The sequence below is a fragment of the Halichoerus grypus genome, chromosome 6 (genome assembly GCF_964656455.1).
Source record: "Halichoerus grypus chromosome 6, mHalGry1.hap1.1, whole genome shotgun sequence".
In the NCBI taxonomy this organism is placed as follows: domain Eukaryota; kingdom Metazoa; phylum Chordata; class Mammalia; order Carnivora; family Phocidae; genus Halichoerus; species Halichoerus grypus.
Window position 1 is genome coordinate 39,183,430 of NC_135717.1, and position 25,433 is coordinate 39,208,862.

Consider the following 25,433-nt stretch of genomic DNA (forward strand, 5'->3'; position numbering starts at 1 on the left):
TGGGATCATGACCTGAGCCGAAGGCAGACGCTTAACAACTGAGCCACCCAGGCACCCCTCTTTTTTCTTTTCGATTTATTCACCCATTTGAGAGAGAGACAGAGTACACATGTGCTCCAGCAGGGGGAGGGAAAGAGAGAACCCCAAGCAGACGCCCCCTGAGCACAGACAGCCCCGCCCCAGGCTCTATGCCACAACACTCAACCGAGCCACCCAGGGGCCCTGAGTTTTGCTGTATTTCTAAAAGTAGGCTCTATGCTAATAAATATTTAAATCTGCAAATGTCCCATTGAATCATCTTTCATCCGAAACTAAATTTACAGGGTGCACAAAAATTGCTAAATTAGTGAGGCGCCTGGGTGGCGCAGTCCGTTAAATGTCCAACTCTTGGTTTCTGGCTCTGGTCATGATCTCAGGGTCATGAGATGGCTCCATGCTGGTGGTGGAGCCTGCTTAAGATTCTACCTCTTCCTCTGCCCCTCCCTCCCAATAAATAAATCTTTTAAAAAAACTCACATTCTCTGGTTTACTGAAACTAACATGCCATCACACATAAGATGCCTCTTACATTCAGAAATACTAAAATGTAAAAAGAATTGCTAAATTATACATTCTTATCAGTTTAAATTATACATTCTTTGGAAAGTGAAAGTTAAAAATTGAAACCTAACTATATCATTCAAAACTGTAAAAGGACATTTTGAAACATGTTTTTTGCAGATTTGATCTGTACTTACATTTCACTGTTATAATAAAAAACTTTTCCCAAAGAGCGAGGTATATATTCAATGCTTTCCTAGATAATTTTTTAAAGATTTTATTTTTTACTTATTTGAGAGAGAGTGCGTGCGTGCGTGCACAGGGGGGAGGGGCAGAGGGAGAGGGAGAAAGAGTCACAAGCAGACTCTGCACTCTGTGAGGAACCCCTACAGGGCTTGACCCCACAGCCCTGAGATCATGACCTGAGCCAAAACCAAGAGTCCAACTCTCAACCGACTGTGCCACTCAGGCAACCCCCAGATGACTTTTTTTAATCTTGGAATTTTTCATGGGTTATTTCAGTTATTTAATTTTCATCAACTTATATTTTCTAAAATATAGGTAAAAGAATGGCAAATTCCTTTGCATCAAAGACCTTCACCGCACTTTCAGATCTGCATCCAAATATGGCTAATCTGGTAGGTTTTAATGATATAGTGGTTTGGTTGTTCTCTAATGAAACTTTAGGTGGTAATATTATATTATAGCAACATTATTGGTTCATTTGACACATGCTTATATAATTGACAAGTATATAGCTACTCATTCCATCAGTACAATTGTTGATATTATAGATACCCCTAAGCTTCTTTGATTTTATGCCAGCTAAATGAAAATTAGTTTCTCTTTTGTCTAGAGTAGGACATTGTAGATATGGCTAGCAATTGTTCAAAATGATCAAAAGTTTAATTGTATTACTTTCATTAAATATTTAATAATAGCTCAAATTTAGCCTTGTAAAATTAGAACATTTTTGTTTGGCAATATCTATTCTCTAATCAAATCGTACTTAAGTTATAGACTTAAATACTTGGCACTATGCTCCTTTTATGACATAAAAGAATACAAAAGCTGTATTTGTGAAATATTATGTGAAAATCCATTTTTTACTGAAGGGTTGTTGGGGAATTCAATCATTTCAAATATGCCAAGACTGTTTTTAGTCAAAACAAAATCTAGGTGGAATCATCTTATGAGGTGAAGAACTGCCCTGAGCAGTCCGTTGTTTACATTTGGCATTTACAAATCAGATTTCTTAAAATGGGATACATTTATATGTAACCGTAATGTGCAGTTAAAATTTATTAATGTTAAAAATAGGGGGCCCAAGTCCTTCTGAATGGAGGACCAGAAAAAGAAAGAAAGGAATAAAGGTAAGTGATTTGTTAATTTCCTCTTCAGTTAGAAAGCTTTGCCAATATTTCCATTAGTTATATTTTTCCAACACAATTTGGTGAGATCAACATGCATATGGAATTTAAGAAATAACAGCAGTGTGTCTAAATGTAGTGAGATTAGTTAATAGCTCAGCTAGGATGTGGTAGTCTTAACAGCTTGAACATATTTTAAATGTAACAGATTATTGCAAGGTTAAAATCAGTTGCTAGAATTAGTGTAAGTTTAGGTTTATCCTTTCAGGAAAAGGTAGTTATTTTTGTTTCCTTTTTTTTTTAAGATTTTATTTATTTACTTGAGAGAGATACAGCAAGAGAGGGAACACAGGCAGGGGGAGTGGGAGAGGGAGAAGCAGGCTTCCCGCTGAGCAGAGAGCCCAGTGTGGGGCTCGATCCCAGGATCTTGGGATCATGACCTGAGCCGAAGGCAGACACTTAACAACTGAACCACCCAGGCGCCCTTTATTTTTGTTTCTTAAAGTACTTTTTAAATATTCAGTTTTTATCTGGTAGTTGCCAAAGAGACATTAAAATGCTTAAGGAGATGTTAATATCTTTAAGGTTTAAGATCTAGGACTTTAGAGCTTAGATTTATTAGCAGCAATGTGTAAGTTTTGTTACAGTCTAACTTATATTACTGTTTAGGATGTTTGGATTAAGAAGCTAGGCAATTGTATGTGGATTGTTAGAAAATCCTATATTAGGGCACCTGGGTGGTTCAGTCGGTTAAGCGGCTGCCTTCGGCTCAGGTCATGATCCCAGGGTTCTGGGATCAAGCCCCATGTCAGGCTCCCTGCTTGGCGGGAGGCTGCTTCTCCTTTTCCTCCCTGCTTGTGCTCTCTCTCGCTATCTCTGTCACTATCTGTCTCTCTCTCTCAAATAAATAAATAAAATCTTTTAAAAAATCCTATATTAAAGAAAACTTTGAAGACCGTGGCAAATTAAATTGTGTATACATGTGCTTTGAATGAATTTAGTGAGAACTGATAGCACAGGGCAGCTACTGTGCTCCAACTAGTGACTGAAAATAAAGTAGAAACATGCTAAGTATTAAGTGATTATATTTGTAATAGCAGTTAACTGTCCTGTTACTTTGTACTATTCCTTGTGGAATTGAACATTTATGAAGTTCTTTAGATGTTTTTCTGGAGTAAATATATTTAAATGGCTCCTAGTCAAAAATGTTTGTTAGAGCCAGTAAAATATAACAAGTCCATGAAATTAAATTTACCATCTACGTCTGTGTTTAATATTTGTCTTCTATAACCCTTTTGTTTTTCAGAAAGTAATTGGTATAGTTATTGGGAAAACAGATGTCAAAGGCTTTCCAGACAGAAAAAGCTGAGTTCTATTTAACTTTTTACTTCATTTTTCATCAAGTGTGGCTTTTGACTACAACAAAGTGTATTTAAGTGATTAAATTTCTCATGCCTGTTTAACTCCTTAAGAGCAGTGGCCATTGCTCTATTGTATGGTAAAGTACTCAATTTAAGGCCACATGTGTGAGGACATTAAAACCATTTTCAATGACATATAAGGCTGTGTGACTCCATGTTAGCGATCACTTTGAGCCTAAGAGATACAAATACACAGGAAAATCTAAGACAGAAAATGTTAAGGAACAGGATTTTCGAGCAGAGATGTGTCTGGATAGAGGAGCGTGGAGGGAGAGAAGTATGGCAGCAGTATCAACCAGACAATCCAGTGAATAAAATTAATCTTTCACATGTGGGAAATACAGTTAACTCTGGCTGTAGTGGCTCTTACTGAGTTGCTTGAACTGTATAAAAGTTTTAGGACTATGGAAACAATCCAAGACTAAAATTAGATTTTTTATTTTTATTTTTTAAGATTTTATTTATTTATTTGACAGAGACATAGTGAGAGAGGGAACACAAGCAGGGGGAGTGGGAGAGGGAGAAGCAGGCTTCCCGCCGAGCAGGGAGCCTGATGTGGGGCTCGATCCTAGGACCCTGGGATCATGACCTGAGCTGAAGGCAGACACTTAACAACTGAGCCACCCAGGCACCCCTAAAATTTGATTTTTTTAATCAAGTTTAAAATCAAGTTTTCAAACTTCTGTAGTTGACACTCAATGATACGATATAAAATGCCAAAACTAGCACGGTTTATGTCAGCACTGCTTATGAAAGGTTACAGTATAAACACTTCTGTGTGGTTTAAGGGTGTCAGCTCTAGTCAGCCAGGCAGTGATTTTGGCAGAAGAAGACATTAATTTTGTTTGAATCACCTAAATAACTGTGGCTCTGTTTTTTGGCTCATGGTGTAGTGACGGTTCCTTTATTTTAATTTCATGTAATATTCTATTATCATGTTTGATGTAAATATTTGCTTATGTCTTCACTTCATCATGATTAATTAGATCAGAATTACCATTTCAATAGTTTGAGAAAGTCTATGTATCTGTTTTCTAAGCTCTAAAAGGAATAACTTAAAACACATGAATTGGGACGCCTGGGTGGCTCAGTTGGTTAAGCGGCTGCCTTCGGCCCAGGTCATGATCCCAGGGTCCTGGGATCGAGTCCCACATCGGGCTCCTTGCTCAGCAGGGAGCCTGCTTCTCCCTCTCTCTCCCTCTGCTTGTGCTCTCTCTGTCAAATAAATAAAAATAAAAAAAATAAAAAATAAAATAAAACACATGAATTAGGAAAATGTCAGTATTTAAAGTATTTGCTGAAATCACAACAATGAAATACAATTTTCACCTCACAGACTGTGCAGGTAGTGATTCCCGTAGTGTTGGAGTACTTTATGATTATATGTACAGAACTCCTTTTTTGGAGAAGACATGTTTACTGACTTAAAAAAAAAACATTACACACGTTACATACCTATTTTCACAAAACATTCAAGCACTACAGAAGGTCATGGAATAGAAAAATGAAATTCTTAATTCAACCCCCAGCTCTTTCCAGCCTAGTCTCCTCCCCAAAGGTAAATGCTAATAACAGTTTAGTAGATATCTATAATTTATGTATATATGTTAGGTTGTGTTACTTTTTTAATTAGCAAAAAACAGCAGGGACATTTTATTTTGGGAAAAAATGTACCTGCTGACCCCTAGTGGCACCATTTACTAGCACACATTTATTTGTTTTGAAATAATTTAGATCTGAATCATGACTTAGGTTGGAACTATAACAGTAAGAGAGAAATGGAGAATCTAAGCTAAAATCTGTATGGTTCCAGCCGACGTATCATTTCCCTCCAAGTACACAGATAACTGGGGAAAGGGAACAGAGGGATCAATAGTGAGGTGAGTTATCTACTCTGACAGCTTTGAGATTCATTAAAGCCTAACTTATCTTAGAATTTATATCTGCAATATTATTTTTACCATGTGTTTGAGTATGCTTATTATCATAATAATTATATTTGTTCAAACGTAAGATAAAAGTTTTCATTTGAAACATGAAAGCCTTGGTTTCCCTTAGATATTGGATCAGAGAGGTACACTTTCAGTTTTACCGTTCGGGACTCACCAACCCATTTTGTAAATGCAACGTCCTGGGGCAGCGAAGGTTACATCAGGTCGCTTTCTGACAGCTTTAGGGTTGGCGAGTGCGGTAAGTTGGCATTGGTTCTGGGACTGTTTCTATTATAGTATTATTCCTGTGATATATTTGTGGGAACTACACTGAGGGAGTCAAAGTAAGACACAATTTATAATTCTTAAGAAAGTTATCAGAAAAAAGTCAGGCATTAAGAGAATAACACAAACATTCAGCATTTTATTGCTTGAAACATATAAATGTGATTGTTACATATTTTTACTAGGTAGCTTTACGATCTTTGGTTTTTTTCGTATTTCAGTTTGCATCAATTCTTGTTGCTATCACCATTTATCTTTCAGTAAACATAATAAGGCTGCTAAATAGCTTTTGATAAAAAAAAATATTTGAATTTTTAGTAGGAGTTTAAGAAGCTTTACTTTCAAAATACCAAATCTTTGGCATCCTTTACCCATCCCAGGATCCTTCTGATGGTACAGTGTCGTATAAAAAAACCAGGGCTTTGAAAATGGATAGAACGGATTCAGATCCTACTTCCAATATTTGTTTACATCATGGCTTTGAGAAAAGTGCTTGACCTTGTTGAGCCTCAACTATGAATGAGTACCCTATAGATTTTGTGGGTGTCAAAGGAGGTAGTATGCCTGGTATGAAGTGTAGAAAGTTGTCATTCCGTGGATGGCAGCACTAGCCTCATACAGGAAACAAGAAAGCACAATACCAGCTCTCTTTCGTGGTAGAAAAAAGAAGGGCAAGAGTAATGCATATAATTAAACCACTCTCCAAAACTGCACAATTACGCAGGTTATTACCTGTCCCTGTCACTTAGCACCTACTCATACATTTAATGCCTCATATTATGAACTTGCAGGGTTGTGTGTTGTGTCTCTCTAACTGAATAATAAGGTACTTGAACATATGGACTGTGAAGGCAGAAAACTTTGTAAACTTCACAGGGCCCAGTACTATTAGAAACATTCTTTGGATGAATGCCAGTGTGATAGTTATATGGAGCTAAAGATATATTTTGGTATTAAACTATAGGTTGATGGTTGTGAGGATGAATGAGGTAAGGGATCTTAAAAGCACAAAATTGACAATAATTTTAAATCTAAATAGGATCTTAGTGTGGAGGTGTGTAAAGATTACAGATTTTTGATTCAGAACAACTATAAGTCTAGCCCTACTAGTTTCTAGATATAAAACCTCCAGCAAGTTATTTAACCTCTGTGAACTTCAATTTCTTCATTTGTAAAAAGGGGTAATCATGGAATAGTTATGTGAGGAATCAGCAAAACAGACACAAAAAGGTCTAACAAGACCATAAGGAAACAGAACCCTTAAAATGTTCACCCATAAGCCGATAAGTTGTGGAGCTGGAATCTGGAGCCAGATTGTGCATGGGTCTTTCTGCCCCATGGCTGTTGTTTCCAAAGGCAACCGTGAATTGGGTGAAGTTCATTTAAAGTATATGTTTTATGGAAGGGCAGGTCGTAACCAGATCACATGTTCAGTGTAACTAATCAATTAAACAATATTAATGCAGGTCATATGTTGGGATTTAAACCAAAACATAAGAAATGTCATCTGGGATCAAATTGATGGTCAGACCCAAGGATTCTGAGGATTCCGTGTCTCAGTGACACAAGGAGAGGACTGGGAAGGATATGCTACGCTGACTCAGAAATTAGAAATAACATTGTAATGTTCGTCGTGATGTATACTTGTTTTTACGTATCTAGTTACTTTTTGTAATAGCATCATACTTTTCCTTCTGTTGCAGTGATCATTGAAAATCCCCTGATTCAAAGAAAGGAATTAGAAAGAGAAGAAAAATTCAGCCCTGCAACTCCTGGGTAAATAATCCAGCACAGAGCCAACAGCCTTTGTTGTGTCAGATTAGCGGAGAATTTACTGAGGGTATATGCTTCAATTTGAAAATTAGGAGTTTAATTCTTCCTCACAGTATTTACCTTTGATTATGAAATAATTTATGTTGATATAGGATTACGTGAAAACATGGCTGTTTTTAGTACTTTTATTCTCAGATTTAGAAAAAAAATTTTTTTTTTTTTTAAGATTTTATTTATTTATTTGAGAGAGAGGATGAGAGGAGAGAGAGAGCACATGAGAGGGGGGAGGGTCAGAGGGAGAAGCAGACTCCCTGCTGAGCAGGGAGCCCAATGCGGGACTCAATCCCGGGACTCCAGGATCATGACCTGAGCCGAAGGCAGTCGCTTAACCAACTGAGCCACCCAGGCGCCCTAGAAAAATTTGCCTCTAGTCACATTAAAGCTGAGCAATGAGAAAGATAAATCTTGGAAGTCCTATAGATGTATCATGTCAAAGTAAAACTCTGCCTACATGCCTTCCTATCTTAGTTCAGGTTCACTGGAGGCAGAGCTGAGAGGAGGATTTTTGTGTAAGTGGTTTGTTGAGGGAGAGCTCTCTGGAACAAGCCTGTAAGGATAAGATCAGGGGACAGCAGAGAGGCAGGTTCAGCGGGAGCCCAGCTCAGCCTGCCTGGCCCCAGGGCGAGCTCTGGAGCATGAGCGGCACCGCCTGAAGGGAGGGGACTGGGCTTTTGTGGCCTGGATTCACAAGTCATTGGCTACGTCCACTCCCCACCACTGGCATTTCTGCCTGAGGGCAGCTCTCCAGAGCAAAGTGACACTGGTAAAGGGCTCTGAGTGGGGCACAGCAGTCTCCCATTTCGACCCCTTCCCACCTACTGTTCTGACCTCATAGCAGACCCCAAGTTTCATTTCTGTGCTGCCACACAGATTCCTCTCTACCCTGTGAACACCCTGGGCTCATTCTGCACTGTTGGCTTTTGCACACTCAACTTCCCTCTGCACAGAACAGTCTTCTCCCATCTGCTTTGTTTGCTCCTTCTCCTCATTGATGTGTCACTTTGAATGAAACCTCCTCAGGCCTTCTCCATTTACTCTGTGTGTAGTGGCCCTTCCAGTCCGTCACTAGGACTTTGCCCTGTGCTGTTATCGTCATAACCCACTGTCTGAGATTATTTGATTAATTGTTGTCTGTTTCCCTCTCACACATGTGAACTCCATGACATCAAAGGTCTTGTCCGTCTTCTTCACCACTGTATTCCCTGTGCCTAGACTAGGTTCTGGCACATACTAGCTCTTGGTAGATATTGATGGAATGAATGGATAAATGGATGGAGAGAGGGAGGAAGGGTGGGGGCAAAGAGCGTTCTTGGCAGAGGGAACAAATATGAAACCTCCTGGCCTTTTCCATAACAGTTAATAGTAGGTTGAACCATGTGAAACTGTTGACATTTGACTGTTTTTGGTCTAAAACTGTCAGTTTCATAGTCTAGTAGTCTGATATGGCTGGGCTTTAGGGCAAGGGCAGGGGAGCAGTGGAAGGAAAAGCTTGAGAGAGAAGCAGAGACGCTTCCCAGACAGCTTTGCCTGGCATACCAACTTCATTCTTTGCCGGTGGCTAGCCCGGAAGGTCTTTGAGCTGGGAAATAGTATGTCCATATTTGTGGTCTAGGACGATCATTTCAGCAACCTGAGTGGGGAGGGAAGCTTAGGAGACAAGATAGTAGTTCAGGTGAGAAGTGATGAGGGAAACACCTAACGAAGTAGCAGGGGGAGGCGCGGGAGGAAGGCCTGGGTTAGAGGGCTGGAAAGAGGCTCCATGAGGGGACTTGGGAGTTGATTGGCTGGAGGGGGAAGAACACCTTGATTGGAGTTCAGTGTGTAGATATTGGGCATCTACTGCACAGAGAGCATCACAGGAGGAAGTCAAGCACTGTCCTGATGCAGGCAGGGCAGTCAGTGTCGCAGGGGCAGAAATGACGGAATACCCCCACCCTGACATATTAGAGGGCTTTTATACCCCTGTTTTACAGAGAAGAAAACTGAAGCTCAGAGTTCGGGGCATGGTCAGAAACTAGTAAGCTTAGAACTCAGGCACAAATTGGTCCTCAAAACATTTTCTTAATGAAAATACATTTTTTTTTACTTATTTATTTTTTAAAGATTTTATTTATTTATTTGACAGAGAGACAGCGAGAGAGGGAACACAAGCAGGGGGAGTGGGAGAGGGAGAACTGGGGGAGTGGGAGAGGGAGAAGCAGGCTTCCCACTGAGCAGGAGCCCGATGTGGGGCTCGATCCCAGAACCCTGGGATCATGACCTGAGCCGAAGGCAGACGCTTAACTGACTGAGCCACCCAGGTGCCCCTGAAAATACATTTTATTATTTTATTATTTTTATTTTATTTTATTTTTATTTTTAGATTTTATTTATTTATTTGACAGAGAGAGAGAGAGCAAAAGGGGGGGGCAGAGGGAGAAGCAGGCTCCCCACTGAGCAGGGAGCCCGATGCGATGCGGGGCTCAATGGACCATAGGATCATGACCTGAGATCATGACCTGATCATGACCTGAGCTGAAGGCAGCCGCTTAACCAACTGAGCCACCCAGGCACCCCTGAAAATACATTTTAGACAAAAAAAATATTTCACAACAGTTTTCAATGTTTCTCAGAGTAAAAAATATAAATTTTCTTAATATAGTATAAATCACAACCAAAAAGGTAATTTAATGTGAATCTGGAAGTATTTTTCTATTAGAAAGTCACTTGATATTAATTGTTTTTGTATGTTTTTGCAATTTAGCAACTATAAACTATTGCTCAGTGAGAATCACTCCACAGTAAAAGTTTGTTCCAGTTACCAAGTGGACACCAAGCTCCTTGCTTTGATATACTTACCTGTTAAAGAGTCTCGTGATTTTTATTCATTGGGTGACATTGTTGCAAATGGATGCAGTCTGGATGGGAGGATTATTAATGTGCTTGCGGCAGTGAGGTCGGTAAGTTAAAGCCTCAACAAAGCCACCCTCTGTTTGGTGGGCAGTCCTATCACTTCCCTTCTGTTTGGAAAGTCATAACCAGCTGGAGTCAATTTTCTTGATCCATAGTAACTTGAATTAAGAAAATGGTGGCACTTCTCATCAATGTCAAAGGAGCAGTTTATCTGGGAATGAATAGCAAAATAAAATTGAATTTGAATGTTAAATGCAGCACACTCCTAAATGATCTACTAACTGTGAGAGCTTTGCATACTTCGGTGAAACAAAGACACAAGTGGAAAGGGTAAATTCATGGACTTGAAGATTTGCATGAAGTTTCTCGAGGGGATGTAAGTTGGAGGACTCATGGAGTCCACTCATGTGTGTGCTCAGAGGTGTCCTGAGATGGGGGTGGGCATACCCATCGTGTGGCTGGCATGACCTCCTGCAGGCATCATGGGGCCCTGGGGAGCCTCTCAACAACCCGTACACCATCACCTCCCTCTTAATGCAGTTGCTGCAGTGAGTTTCAAACTTTGTTTGACAGACTGGTCGCTTGGCAGACATTCAGAGGTAGACCTCAAAAGTACAGTTTCACAGACACAAAAAAGTACATGGAGAAAATTAAAGGGGCAGGACCAATTCCTCAACATGGGGAGTGAGGATAGTCAGAGACCACATACACAAGTGTGAAATGTTGTAAGTAATTGCTCATTGCTTTTCTGTATTAAATGACAGTGTCGACTCTCCCTGTTGACAGGCCTATGATGGTGGAGGCCACGACTGCTTTATTGTCCACCCTAGCCCCAGCCTAGCCCAGTGCCCGGCACAGTGAGCATTCAATGTAGTTCAGGACGGAGGAATAAATTCCCTCTGTGACAGTCTTGAACAATACGAGAAATCACTTTCTAGGCAGTTTAGCTTCAATCTTACATAAAAGCAGGATATTATCTCGATTTCCCTGCAGTTCTATACAATGCCATTATATTACAGGGTAGTTAGAATTTTCTCAAACTCAGTATAAGCAAAAGCCTGCGACAGCATTTTCCACTTCCCCGGCCATGAGTCTGGCACGCTCTTTTGTAGGAGGACATGACTTCTTGTGTGTATGTCTTTCTTCTGCCATTTTGCTTCCATCCCTCTTATATTTCCTTTTCTTCACATTTTTGTTTAGCCCTTTCTCTCTTCCTTCTCACCTTCTCTCTCTCTTCACTTTAGAATCCTTTTCATAGAATTCTCTTGTGTGCTGGGATATGTCAGACCTCTGTCATACTCTGGCTGTCCTTTCCTCTGACTTTCTTTCTAGATCCTGCTTTTGTGCAGGCAGCTGCAAGTCTTCCTTCAACTCCTTCCCCTGGAGCTCAGCTCTGAAGGAATGCAGTGGTGACAGCAGCGTAAGGGGACAGCCAGCTGACCAGGCTTGGGCCACTGTTACGCAGCTGGCAGAGGGGCCTGCTCTTCCCTTCGAGAACTCGCTGTGGGGACAGAAGGACCTCTGAGTTTACTCCCACTTCCATGATCCTCTTACCCCCAGTGTGGGTCAAGCCAGATGGTGTGTCAAGGTGGCCTCCCATACGTCCCTCATTTGGTCTTCACCACCTTATTCCCACGGAGGCAGCAAAGAAGGCATTGGATCCTACCTGTGCCAGCAAGCTGAGGATGCTGAGGTGTAGGAAGACTGAGTTCTTTCAGTCACGTATACTCCGTGCCAGGCTCTGCGCTAAGCCATGGGCGTCACAGATGTTGAAAATATATTTTCCATCCTTAGTGAGTCCACCTAGATGCCATACAGGGGCTTGTCATGGAGCATTGTTTTTGACATGTTGAAAAGACCCCACAGTCTTAAAGCACATATTTTTGTCTCTCCCTTCAATCAAAGTGTGTAACTTACAAATTCAGCTAAAGACACCTAATTTAGAAATAGATGCTTTTAAAACCTTCAAATATATATTAGTGATTCTTGCTATTTTGATTTTTTAATTTGCTGTTTAAAAGGTAAACATTTGAATGTTTCCACCAATAAACATTTCTGTACCTCTACAACTGTAGGTGAAGAATAATGATTTCCTTTGATTTCTAAGGTTGGAGAGCCAAAATACTTTACAACTTCAGACCGGAGAAAAGGCCAGAGGTGTGAGGTGAAGCTCTATGATGAGACAGAATCTTCTTTTGCAATGATATGGTAACTTCCTACATCTGTTCCAAACCGTGAAATCCCTGCTGTTAGCACCAAGACAGAATATTTTTATTTTATGAAAAAGATGATGGATTTCATAGTAGGAGAGGAATAATGATGGAAGAGAAATCATTATTAAAAAGGAAACCTTGCTCTTATACACTGAGCGTTACAGTCTGTGCTGTAAGATTACCTTAAAATGAGCTCTTTGGACAGCACAGGATTATTTGGATGGACTCCACAGTGACTGGTTCATTCCTGTCCTCTGCTTTATAACAGTGTGATTCATTAGGTCCCATTGGTAATGAACCAGCCAGATTCTCTGTGATTGCTGGGGTAATGCCCTGGAGTCAGGCCACAGGAATATGGTGGAAAAATACCCTGAAGCACCGCAGGGTAGAACATGGCATTGTTCAGACTCCAGATTTGAATTGAATTTGAAACAGGCCTTCAACCTGTCAAGTCCCCTGAACAGTTTATCCAATGCAGGGCCCTCCCTTAGTGGTCTGACAGAGTGGTTGTAAAGGCTTTGGATTTGTAGTCACTTGGTTCTAACTAGCCTGGAGCAACCTAAGTAGTGGGGAAAGAAGGAACTGATGAGGCAGAAGTTGTCAAAGATGAATAGTGTCTAAGGAATGACTTATCACATGGACGTGAAATGCCCTGTGAAATAGTGAATCCTGCAAAACGCAGGAGAAGCCAACGTCCTTCACTTGTGCCTTTGACAACTTGGGCAATTGTTAACTCCAGCCATTAAGACATTCTTTTTTTGGCAAATAATGTGGTCACTGCCATTTTTTTCTAACGTATTCACTTTTTTACTTCTTTTTTAAAATATGCAGTTGGGATAATGAGTCTATCCTGGTTGCACAGAGCTGGGTGCCACGAGACACAGGTATGATACTGCAATGATTGTGTTCACTGTTTATCATTTTTTAAACCCCCTTCCACATAAAAGTTGTAAAATGTCTTTTTTCCCCCCTAAACAGTAATATTTGCGTCAGACGTAAGAATAAGTTTTGACAAATTTCGGAACTGCATGACAGCAACTGTAATCTCAAAAACCATTATTACGACTAATCCAGGTAAAAGGCCATCTGAAATGTTGTGTCCCTTTGGAAATGACTATGTCACACATTTCAGTGTTTGTACAATGTATTTAAGAATGAAACCAAGGGGTGCCTGGGTAGCTCAGTTGGTTGGGCGTCTGACTCTTCTTCTTCTTCTTTTTTTTTTTTTAAAGATTTTATCTATTGACAGAGAGAGAACAGCAGGAGAGAGAACACAAGCAGGGGGAGTGAGAGAGGGAGAAGCAGGCTCCCCGCCAAACAGGGAGCCCGATGCGGGGCTCGATCCCAGGACCCTGGGACCATGACCCGAGCCGAAGGCAGATGCTCAACAACTGAGCCACCCAGGCGCCCGGGCGTCTGACACTTCTTTTTGGCTCGGGTCATGGTCTCTGAGTTGTGGTTTTGGCCCCAGTCGGGCCCAGAGTCTACTTAGGATTCTCCCCCTCTCCCTCTACCCCTCTCTCCTCACTCACACATGCATGTGTGCACACTTTTTTGCTAAAAAAAAAAAAAAAATGAAGACAAAGCTTGGATTTCATTTGAATTAAAAGTGAAAGTTGCTTTATATGCTTTACATTTATATTTCTTTTTTTTCTTTTTAAATATTTTATTTATTTATTTGACGGAGGGAGACACAGTGAGAGAGGGAACACAAGCAGGGGAAGGGGAGAAGCAGGCTTCCCGCGGAGCAGGGAGCCTGATGTGGGGCTAGATCCCAGGACCCTGGGACCATGACCTGAGCCGAAGGCAGACGCCTAACGACTGAGCCACCCAGGCGCCCCTATATTTCTTTTTTTTTTTTTAGATTTTATTTATTTATCTGTCAGAGAGTGCGCACAAGCAGGGGAGCGGCAGCCAGAGGGAGAAGCAGGCTCCTTGCTGAGCAGGGAGCCTAATGCAGGACTTGATCCCAGGACCCTGGGATCCTGACCTGAGCTGAAGGCAGACGTGTAACTGAATGAGCCACCCAGGTGTCCCTTTACATTTATATTTCTTAAACTTACAGTGAGCTATATCTTTGATGTCCTTACTAAAGAAAAGAAATGTGAAAAACCAGATTCATTTTTATTTTATTTTATTTTTAAAAATTTTTATTTATTTATTTGAAAGAGAGAGAGAGAAATAGCAAGCACGAGCAGGGGAGAGGGGCAGAGGCAGAGGGAGAAGCCGACTCCCACTGAGCAGGGAACCCAACTCAAGACTCGATCCCAGGACCCTGGGATCATGGCCTGAGCTGAAGGCAAATGCTTAACCGACTGAGCCACCCAGGCACCCCCAGACTCATTTTTAAAGCATCATCCCTTGTGATGATTCTGGTGAGATCAATGTAATTGATTGGATCACCTAAATTATTGACTATTTTATTTATTTATTTTTAAAAAGATTTTATTTATTTATTTATTTGACAGAGAGAGAGAGACAGCAAGAGCAGGAACACAAGCAGGGGAGTGGGAGAGGGAGAAGCAGGCTTCCCACTGAGCAGGGAGCCCGACGCGGGGCTTGATCCCAGGACCCTGGGACCATGATCTGAGCTGAAGGCAGACGCTTAACGACTGAGCCACCCAGGCGCCCAATTACTGACTATTTAAAAAATAAATAGTTTTACTATATTCAAATAACTTAGTACTGGAACACGGAGAACATACATGTCACATCATTAGTTCATATCATAACAAAATGCCCAGAAGGCCCACCAGAGTGGTTATTGAAAGGAATTATAGCTTATTCCAACATGCAGTCTGGGGAACAGGGTCTGGGGAGACGTGAGGGGTTGGTGACCTTAAATATCCTCACAGTCCTCTGTACTGCAGATAGAGAGATGAGTTCAGCACCGTGGAAGAATGCAGAATTCCCGTGGTCCTTCCCAACCTCAGGAAGATGGAACTGTAATAGTGGGTCATTTCTGACAATAGCTCCCTCTGCTGGTCTCTAACAAAGCATCAACAGTGACTGATTTTTATTTTATTTTTTTTTAAAGATTTTATTTGACAGAGAGAGTGAGCAAATGAGCACGACCAGGGGAGAGGGGCAGAGGGAGAGGGAGAAGCAGGCTCCCCGCTGAGCAAGGAGCCTGACATGGGATTTGATCCCAGGACCATGAGATCATGACCTGAGCCGAAGGCAGATGCTTCACCGACTGAGCCAGCCAGGTGCCCCTACAGTGACTGAGAATTACAAAGCAATTTTATGTCTTTGGCCAAACCATTATCAGAATTTTTTAAAGTAGCATTGCTATGAGATATGACATAAAATGACAAGACTCTGTGCTACATAAGTGCACTAGACCTTGTGCATCCACCGAACACCATGTCCCTGAAAGTGGCATCATGGAAGGTGATGTGACATGCACATGCTGTGTGCAGGGCATTGTCCTGGGGGCCAGTGACAAAACACAAATTTCTCTGCCCACATGAAGCTCACATTCTAGCAGGAGAGACACAGATGATAAACGATAAAGATAACACATCTGTGAATTATGAAATATTGAAGAAGAAAAAGAGGAACAGGGTCAGGAGAGTCCAGGGTGACATGGTGTATAGGGCAGGGTGCACTTTACAGAGGGTAGTCAGGTAGGCCTCCTTGGGAAGGTGACATTTGAGCAAAGACGTGATGAGGCAGTGGGGGGTTAACCCGGGAAAGAGCACCAGGCCCTTAGTACTGGAACAGCCAGTGCAAAGGCCCAGAGGTTGGCATGTGCCTGTGTGAGGGCCGAACAGCAAGGAGGCCAGTGTGGCTGGAGCTCATGGAGCACGGGCAGGAGGAGGAGTCAAGGTCAGAGGAGAAGGGTCGGTGTCAAGAAGGCCTTATAGGCTAATGAAAGAATGTTGGCTTTTACTCTGTAGTTTGGAACAGAGCAGTGACATTTTCTAAGTACTGAAAGGATCACTCTAGCTGCTTTGTTGTAAATTGATGGTGACACAACTACAATCTATTCTCAACACTTGGGACAAGAGTGCCACTCTTCAATTCCTTTTTTTTTTTGAGGGGCGTACTATGGTTTATTATTTTTAATAACTCATTAATATTAATAGCTTTGTTAGTATTATATAGAGTAATGTCAATGATTTTATTTTATTTTTTATTTTTTTTAAAGATTTTATTTATTTGACAGAGAGACAAAGTGAGAGAGGGAACACAAGCAGGGGGAGTGGGAGAGGGAGAAGCAGGCTTCCTGCCAAGCAGGAAGCCCGATGCGGGGCTCTATCCCAGGACCCTGGGACGATGACCTGAGCCAAAGGCAGACGCTTAACAACTGAGCCACCCAGGCGTCCCATGTCAATGATTTTAAAATCTCCGTCTTCTAAGGGTAAATTAGGCCTGGGAAAATTTCTTTTCTTTTTTTTTTTTTTTAAAGATTTTATTTATTTGACAGAGAGACACAGCAAGAGAAGGAACACAAGCAGGGGGAGAGGGAGAGGGAGAAGTACGCTTCCCGCCAAGCAGGGCGCCCAATGTGGGGCTCGATCCCAGGACCCTGGGACCATGACCTGAGCCAAAGGCAGACACTCAACAACTGAGCCACCCAGGTGCCCCAGGCCTGGGAAAATTTCTAAAGACAATTGGATTTGTCTGTCGGAAAAGCTTATCAAGCTTGATAGGACAATTGTATCAATAACTCAAGGCTAAGTTAATGAAACATATTCAGTGGATGTTATCTGTTTGGTTCTGAACACAGCCTGAAAGGGGAAATGCCAACAGCATTAGAATAAATGCCTGTTTCTCAAAGAGACAAAGGAGAGTACTTACAAGGGTGCGTGAATTTTAATGTGCTTCTTTAAATCAGCCTTGTTTGTAACTTCCTGGGCTACACCCACCAAGTACAAACTAAAAACCTCCAATGGCTTAAGCTTTCATCCTAGCTTTCGTTATGGCTTTCTCTGCCACGAAGAGTGTCCATCAGACAGTCCCGGATAACCTTGTCGTCAGGAGGGATCTTTACAGCAGTGCCTGCAGGAAGCCCGGGGGTTCCGCAGCCTCACTCCAGCACCTGCTCCTGTCTCGTGTGCAGCACTTCTGTCAGTGGTTCAAAAACATCCACTCATTCACTCATTAAGTTACAGATATCTCTCGAATGCCTTTTATTTGCCAAGTACTGAGATAACATAAGTCCTTTCTGGAACAAGGCAGGACACGATAGGTAGATGGCCAGATGAGTAGGACAGTTGCTATATTAGGTCCTGGAACTACAGAGCTAAAGAGGCAGACCCCTGCTCACAAGGGGCTTCAGTCTAGTTATGTGAAAGAACAGTGGTTAGACGCAGGGTTGGATGGGAGAGAGGAAGAAGTCCCTGCCTCTGCCCCAGGGGTCAGGGGGCCAGGGGTAAAAGCACCAGCACGTTTGCAGAATGTCAGAGTGGGTGAGGGAAGGCTGAAAGGCCATCAAATGTTGGAGGCTGGGGGGCTTGAGGTTGAAGGGTGTCAGAGTCACATGGGAGCCCTTTTTCAAAATCACATTCTTGCCTTTGGCCACACCATCTGACTATTCCTGAGAATACTTGTGTCCCAAGTCAAGCAGCAAGGCTTTCAAATACACTTAAAATTTTTTTTTCTGCTTAGAAAAGAAATATATACAAAATTCAGAAAATACATAATAGCAAAAAGGGAAAACAATGAGCACCTATAATCTTACCATCTTATAAGAGAATCATTTCTTTGGTATATACTTTTCCAGATAATTTTGCATACCTATGTATATATAAGTTTTTTTTAATTGAGAGGAAATTGCACCAGGTCGTTCTATAAGCTGCTCTTTAACAATATCTGGTGTATGTCTCTTCATTTAGTAGACTACCACGTCACATGGCTAATTGGCTGCATAATAGTCTATTTGACTATGTTTATATATGTCTTCACTTTTACCATTAAAAATAATATTGGATCATTCACAGCTATTTAAAAAGTAATCAGGGTCGCCTGGCTGGCTCAGTGGTTAAGTGTCTGACTCTTGATTTCGGCCCAGGTCTTGATCTTAGGGTCATGAGATCAAGCCCCGCCTCTGGCTCCATGCTTAGCATGGAGTCTGCTTGAGATTCTCTACATAAGTAAGTAAGTAAATAAATAAAATCAATCTTGGGGTGGCTGGGTGGTTTAGTCAGTTGAGCAGCTGACTCTTGATTTCAGCTCAGGTCATGATCTCAGGGTCCTCAGATGGAGCCCCATGTTGGGCTCTGCACTTAGTGGGGAATCTGCTTGGGACTCCCTCTCCCTCTCCCTCTGCCCCTCCCCCCTGCTTACCTGTGTGCTCTCTCTCAAAGAAATCTTTTAAAAAAATAAAAAGTTATCAGTTGCTTTTCACTTATTATGCATCTTTTATTTAAGATACCCCAGAAGCTAACATCCTATTGAATTTTATAAGAGAAAATAAAGAAACAAATCCTCTGGATGATGAGATCGACAGTTACTTGAAAGAATCTGTAAATTGTAAGTGACCTTTAAATATTATTTTTGTTTTACATAGTAAAAGATACCATATTCTTATCCTGTAACTGCTATATTTCCACTTTTTAAAAGGTTGTTTAAAACTTTTAGAGGTTTTGGGGCACCTGGGTGGCTCAGTCAGTTGAGCGTTGACTCTTGGTTTTGGCTTGGGTCGTGATCTTGGGGTTGTGGGATCAGGCCGCATGTGGGGCTCTGCACTCAGTGCAGAGTCTGCTTAGGATTCTCTGCCTTTCCCTTTCCCTCTGTTCCTCCCTCTGCCCCCACACACTCTCACTCTCTCTGGAATAAATAAATAAACAAATAATCTTTAAACTTTTAGAGGCTTCTATAACCTTTTGCCAATCTGATGGAAGTTAAAATTGAGCTGACTGCCTTTTACTTATTAATTTTTTTTAGATATATATATATTTTAAACATTTTATTTATTTATTTGACAGAGAGAGACACAGCGAAAGAAGGAACACAAGCAGGGGGAGTGGGAGAGGGAAAAGCAGGCTCCCTGACGAGCAGGGAGCCTGATGTGGGGCTCAATCCCAGGACTCCGGGATCATGACCTGAGCCGAAGACAGACGCTTAATGACTGAGCCACCCAGGCGACCCTCTTATTAATTTTTAAGAATTATTTATATATTCTGGATATGAGTCCTTTGTCTCTTTTAAAGATTGCTAGCATCTCCCACGCTGAGGGTTGCCTTCCCACTCTTTTAATGGCATCTTCCGATGACCACAAAGTCTTCATTGACATAAAATGAATTAAATTTCTCATTCTTTTCCTTTTTTTGCTTATTTTTGCTGTTATGTCCATTTACACAATCAGTTTCAATATAGCAAATGTAATAATTTTTCTGTTACTCAACTGAAGCTATTACATGTTCTCATTTGAACTTTATAGCTTTTTCTATTTGGATATAATCCTTTGGCATTCTTAGAATATATAGAGAGCTGTAATAACTACTTTTTATTTTTAGTAAATACAATAGTTGATGTCTATACAGTTGAGCAATTAAAGGTAAAAGCTTCGAAGAACGAAGGGAAGGCTGACCCTTTCTACGGCATTCTTTATGCTTACATTTCTATGCTGAACATTGATGATGACAGCACAATAGTAGTTCGACACCGATGGTAAGCAGCCTGTATTGTCAGCAAATTCATTCTTGTAAGAAATAAAGACCAACTATTGTTAATAAATTTTAAGCTCTATTAAAGTTAAAGCTATTCTTTGACATAATAGTTGTTATGTATTTTAAAGAAATGTATAAATAAATAACCCATACTGAAGTTTCCAAGGCACACTATGTAGATTCAAAGGTTATAATTACCTTTTAAAGTAAAATTTGATTTGCTGTGTTTCTGCAATCCTAAAATATAAAGACAGAATGCTGCCAGAAACTTTTTAAAGATTTTATTTATTTGAGAGAAAGAGAGAGCATGAACAGGGGGGAGGGGCAGAGGGAGAAGCAGACTCCCCACTGAGCAGGGAGCCCGATGTGGGACTCGATCCCAGGACCCTGGAATCATGACCTGAGCTGAAGGCAGGTGCTTCACCAACTGAGCCACCCAGGTGCCCCTGCTCCAGAAACTTTTAACTGAGATGACAAACTGTTGTTTTATATTAGAATATTATTTTGGTTGCCATGTCCTATAGCAATGCAAGGGACAGCATTTAAAAAAAAAATTATTTTCAGCCACATGGTGAATATGATTTACAGCCTTTCCTAGGTCAAAGTTAGTATCTACTTTTTTATAAAGGAAACCCCAGGGATTTAATAATATTAGCTGAAAGATGCTTGGCAAGAAACATCTAAAATGTTACTGTGAAATTCTATGAATTTTTGTAATTGAAAATTTTACTGAGGGGCGCCTGGGTGGCTCAGTCAGTTAAGTGTCTGACTCTTGAATTCAGGTCTTAACCTCAGGGTTGTGAGTTCAAGCCCCATGTTGGGCTCTGTGTTGGGCATGGAGCCTACTTAAAAAAAAAAGAAAAAACTTATTGAGATAGTTCTAGATTCACATGGAGTTGTAAAAAATAATACAGAGAGGGGCACCTGGGTGGCTCAGTCAGTTGGGCCTCTGCCTTTGCCACAGTCATGATCCTGGGGTCCTGGGATTGAGCCTGATGTCAGGCTCAAGGAGCCTGCTTCTCCCTCTCCCTCTGCCATTCCCCCAGCTTGTGCTCTCTGGCTCTATCTCTTGCTCAAATAAATAAATAAAAATCTTAAAAAATAGAGAGAACCCACATACACTTTATCCACTTTCTCCCAATGGTAACATTTTACGAAACTATAGTATTACATCATAGCCAGGATACTAACATTATTTCAATTTGGTGATTTTATTGAAATTTCACCACATTGACATGCAGTCGTGTGTGTGTGTGTGTGTGTGTGTGTGTGTGTGTGAAGTTCTATATGGTTTTATCACATATGCAGGTTTGTGTATCTACCACCATAGTCAAGATATTGACATATAGATTTTGAAAACATTTTATGATTTGGTATTAAAATTGAAAAAACCAATGTGGAGGCTGCTGTGTAAGTCAAGTGTTTACTTTTTGAAAAACATTTTTCAAAAACTTTTGGAAAATTTTATTGTCTCCCTAATTTTTTCCTATATCTTTAATATTGATATCTGAGGAAAAGCATCTGAAATTTACCTTAAAAGTGATCTGTGCCCAGACAGGAAAGCACTATTTCAGATCACACCCTCTACTTGAGAAATTTAAGTTAGTCTTTCTGTCCAAATTGGCTAATGTAAGACCTGCCTCAAAATATGGAATAGCATGTAATCACCCCTTAGAGGGAGAAGTGTGTGTCACTAGCAGTACTAAGAGCATTTTGGGTGTGAACCTGACCAACCCTAGGATTCTTCTGTTAATGTGCCGAGGCCTAGCACAGAAGCATCAAGCGAGCATTCATGGACCTCAGGCTTTCTAGGCACATCACAGGACTCCTCCCTCGGAACCCTGAGCCGGGGAGACTAGGTGGACATACCCGCAGTAGTGAGGAATAGGATGGGACAGGGCAGAGGTGGGGCTAAGGCATCAGTTCTGTGGCTGTTGGGAGCCGGGAAGGGGTGAAGGAAAGGAGCCCTAGCAGGGGTAGGGTAGGAGGCAGGGCGGTGTAAATGGGATTAATTGCATGTTGTGTTGTTCCTCATTTCGTATGTCTGTCTGGCATCCTATACCGCGCTGAGCACTCTGAAGTTACTCTGATTTAGACTAGAGATCAGGTTGGTCATTTATGGCCTTCACATTTTATCCTTGTCTTTGTTTCTTTTCAGCTCCGGTTGTGGTTACGTTGTAAAGGAAGCATCCAGCACTTGTACTGCTTGTAACAAAGATTCTTTGGAATTTAAATCTGTTTTTCTCAGCTTCCACTTGCTAATTGACCTCACTGACCACACAGGTACCCTCCATGCCTGCAGTCTTACAGGAGGGGTTGCTGAGGAGACTTTAGGCTGCACGGTAAATAACAGAAAGGAAAATGTGTTTAGAAATAATTCCAAAATGAATTCCCTTCCCCCCAAGTATAGGTTATTTCAGTGAACAGTTGATAGAAATTAATTCATTAATAAAGAGGTCTGGGGGAAAAAATCAAGCTTGATTTAAACATGCATTGTTTTAATGAACAAATAATTGCATGTTGTGTATTCAAATCACAGCTGATTTTGCTGTTGGGTACAGCGGCCGAGGCTGTTGACCACCGGAGAGAAAGAAGGCACTTTTTTTTTTTTTTTTTTAAGATTTTATTTATTTATTTGACAGAGAGAGACACAGCGAGAGCAGGAACACAAGCAGGGGGAGTGGGAGAGGGAGAATCAGGCCTCCCGCCAAGCAGGGAGCCTGATGCGGGCTCGGTCCCAGGACCCTGGGATCATGACCTGAGCTGAAGGCAGATGCTTAATGACTGAGCCACCCAGGCGCCCAAGAAGACACTTTCAATAGTCGAGTAACAGTGTGTGGAACAGCACATTGGAGATGTTGATAGGTTAAGGCAGAAGGAGGGTGTGGTGATATTTCACCAACCAGCTGAAGAAGTCACCACATACAGAGTCAGAACACACACAGCGCCCTCCTCCTTCAGGAGGGCAGCAGATACTTAGTAGCGTGTGCTTTGACGGGCACTTGGTTTTTCTTGTTAAAGCCAGCTCCTGCAGTTTGCTATTAGCCCCCAGCCCTACTCTGTCTTTAGTTCGTTAAGGGGAGTTCTCTGGGCTGAACCACCTGACTGGTTTCAGAGATTCAGTTCGGAGCCTTTCTGACCTTATCTCCTCCATTAAGAGAATTGAGCTGTAATTACTATAAATAAAATTCCATTCTAGTGTGCAAAGCCAAGTTTCACATTGTTAAGATGAGTTATTTATATGAACTTTGGAAATATTTGATTGTTTTAACCAGGTAAATGAGTTTCTTGCAATGACGGGTGAACAGAAAACAGCACTGAAGTGGCAATTTCTTCTGGAAAGAAGCAAAATTTATTTAAAAGTTAGTGTATTTTACAGTACTATATCGTTCTATATATTCAAGTAATAAGAAAATCCTAGAGTATGACCTAATAAATTAGGGAATTTGTTATTTTTAATAATGTCCAGTTCCCAAATATGCAGAAGAATTTGGCTAACATGGAAACAATGCAAGTAATCAGGTTTTTTTGTTTTGTTTTGTTTTTTTGTTTTTTTGTATAGTATAAAGGGATTCCACATGACACCAAAGGAATAGACCAACATGGGTGTCTGGTTGACTCAGTTGGTAGAGCATGTGACTCTTTTTTTAAAAAATATTTTTAAAGTTTAAAATCAATTAATTAACATAGAACATATTATTTGTTTCAGGGGTACAGGTCTGTGATTCATCAGTCTTACATAATACCCAGTGCTCATTACAACACATACCCTCCCCAATGTCCATCACCCAGTTACCCCATCCCTCCGCCCCCCTCCCCTCCAGCAACCTTCAGCATGTGACTCTTGATCTCGAGGTTGTGAGTTTGAGCCCCACGTCCGGTGTAGAGATTACTTAAAAATAAAATCTTGGGGGAAAAAAAAAAGAAATAGACCAACAAAGACAATATCTGTTATGTTTAGTCCAAGGAGGGCCCTGGGCTGTAGAGTCAAAGCTGGTCCCCCACCCCTGTCCCACCCCCGTCCCACCAGTGTAGCAGTGCTCCTCACTTCAGTGAGAAGTATCAGGTGGCACAGTCACACAGGGGAGAGACGGACTGCGTTTGAACCCCAACTCCACCACTCCTCAGCCTCTTTGACCCTCTAGAGCTCTGTGATCCTGCATCTCTAGTTGGAGCAGCACTAGCAGCGCTTCAGTGTGAGAGGATCATAGAATCTTAGTATTAAAGGTGTAAAGAGGGAGTGAGACAAACTCCTTTTGTTTTACAAATGCAGAAGGTGGGACCCAGAAATGTTGCTACCTGTGCCAGGTCACAGGTGAGATGGGTTACAGCCTACGCTGTCTCTCCTATCAGTCTCAAATGCTTTCTCCTTTACACTCTTAAAAAAGTTTTCAAGCTTTTGTTTAAGAGAGTTGTATCTGTCGGTATTTACTGCACTAGAACATGACATTGAGAATAATTTAAAACCTGTCCAGGAGCCCACATTCCATTAACAGTCAGCAATGATATCATCTCATGTCCCACAGCCTCTAGAAAACCACAGTGTGTTCTGCCCAAGAGTGAGAGTGAGAAAGGCAAATGGCGTCTTAGTATAATCTGAAAATAGTTGTGATCTCATGGGTACTCTGAATAGTCTTGGGGAACACTGCACCTGCTCCAGCTAAGCCTCAGAAACAGGTGTGCCCATTTCCCATGCACCCAGGCACCCAACAATGTCAATTATTTTAAATCAGTTAAAACAGAACATGTAATTGAAAAAGTAAGAACTCATGTATTTCTGCTAATATGACAAAAAACCAAGTATTGCTATAGAGATGGGCCATTTTGTATATTTATCATATTTCAATTAAAAACAATGGCTACCAGGGGCGCCTGGGTGGCTCAGTCAGTTGTGTCTGCCTTCGGCTCGGTCATGATCTAGGGTCCTGGGATCAAGCTCAGCAGGGAGTCTGCTTGTCCCTCTGCCTCTGCTCATGCTTTCTCTCTCTCAAATAAGTAAATAAAATCTTTAAAAAACAAACAAACAAAAAACAATGGCTACTTAAAATGGTGCAGTTGGAGGGATTTCAAAGCAAGGTATTTTAATATCTTTTTAAAAAGATTTATTTATTAGAGAGAGCATGAATGGGGGGAGGAACTGAGGGAGAGAGAGACTCTCAAGCCGACTCTCTGCTGAGTGGAGCCCGACATGAGGCTTGATTCCAGGACCGTGAGATCATGACCTGAGCCGAAACCAAGAGTCTGACGCTCAACCAACTGAGCTACCCAGGCGCCCCAGTATTTTAATGTTTTAAAACACATGGGGATATGAACACAAGTCCTTGTAAGT

At 41.4% G+C, this 25,433-nt stretch overlaps 1 protein-coding gene across 8 annotated transcripts in view; it reads left to right on the plus strand.

The window, feature by feature from the left end:
* The window catches only part of MEIOB (meiosis specific with OB-fold), a 29,209-nt gene that overhangs the window by 2,054 nt on the left and 1,722 nt on the right, over positions 1-25,433 (plus strand). For 2 of the 8 annotated variants that reach the window (XM_036083297.2, XM_036083296.2), the window contains exons 2-13: positions 1,102-1,178; positions 3,217-3,274; positions 5,390-5,521; positions 7,251-7,323; positions 10,124-10,319; positions 12,380-12,480; positions 13,317-13,369; positions 13,464-13,559; positions 18,864-18,965; positions 19,952-20,105; positions 22,263-22,446; positions 23,380-23,466. In XM_036083297.2, coding sequence (XP_035939190.1) covers positions 1,110-1,178; positions 3,217-3,274; positions 5,390-5,521; positions 7,251-7,323; positions 10,124-10,319; positions 12,380-12,480; positions 13,317-13,369; positions 13,464-13,559; positions 18,864-18,965; positions 19,952-20,105; positions 22,263-22,446; positions 23,380-23,466 — 1,305 coding nt within the window. In that variant the 5' untranslated portion in view covers positions 1,102-1,109. Of the gene's footprint in view, positions 1-1,101; positions 1,179-3,216; positions 3,275-5,389; positions 5,522-7,250; positions 7,324-10,123; positions 10,320-10,427; positions 10,649-11,604; positions 12,066-12,379; positions 12,481-13,316; positions 13,370-13,463; positions 13,560-18,863; positions 18,966-19,951; positions 20,106-22,262; positions 22,447-23,379; positions 23,467-25,433 lie in introns of those variants that run through there. The other 6 variants (XM_078074977.1, XM_036083298.2, XM_036083301.2 and 3 more) reach the window with 6 other exon arrangements.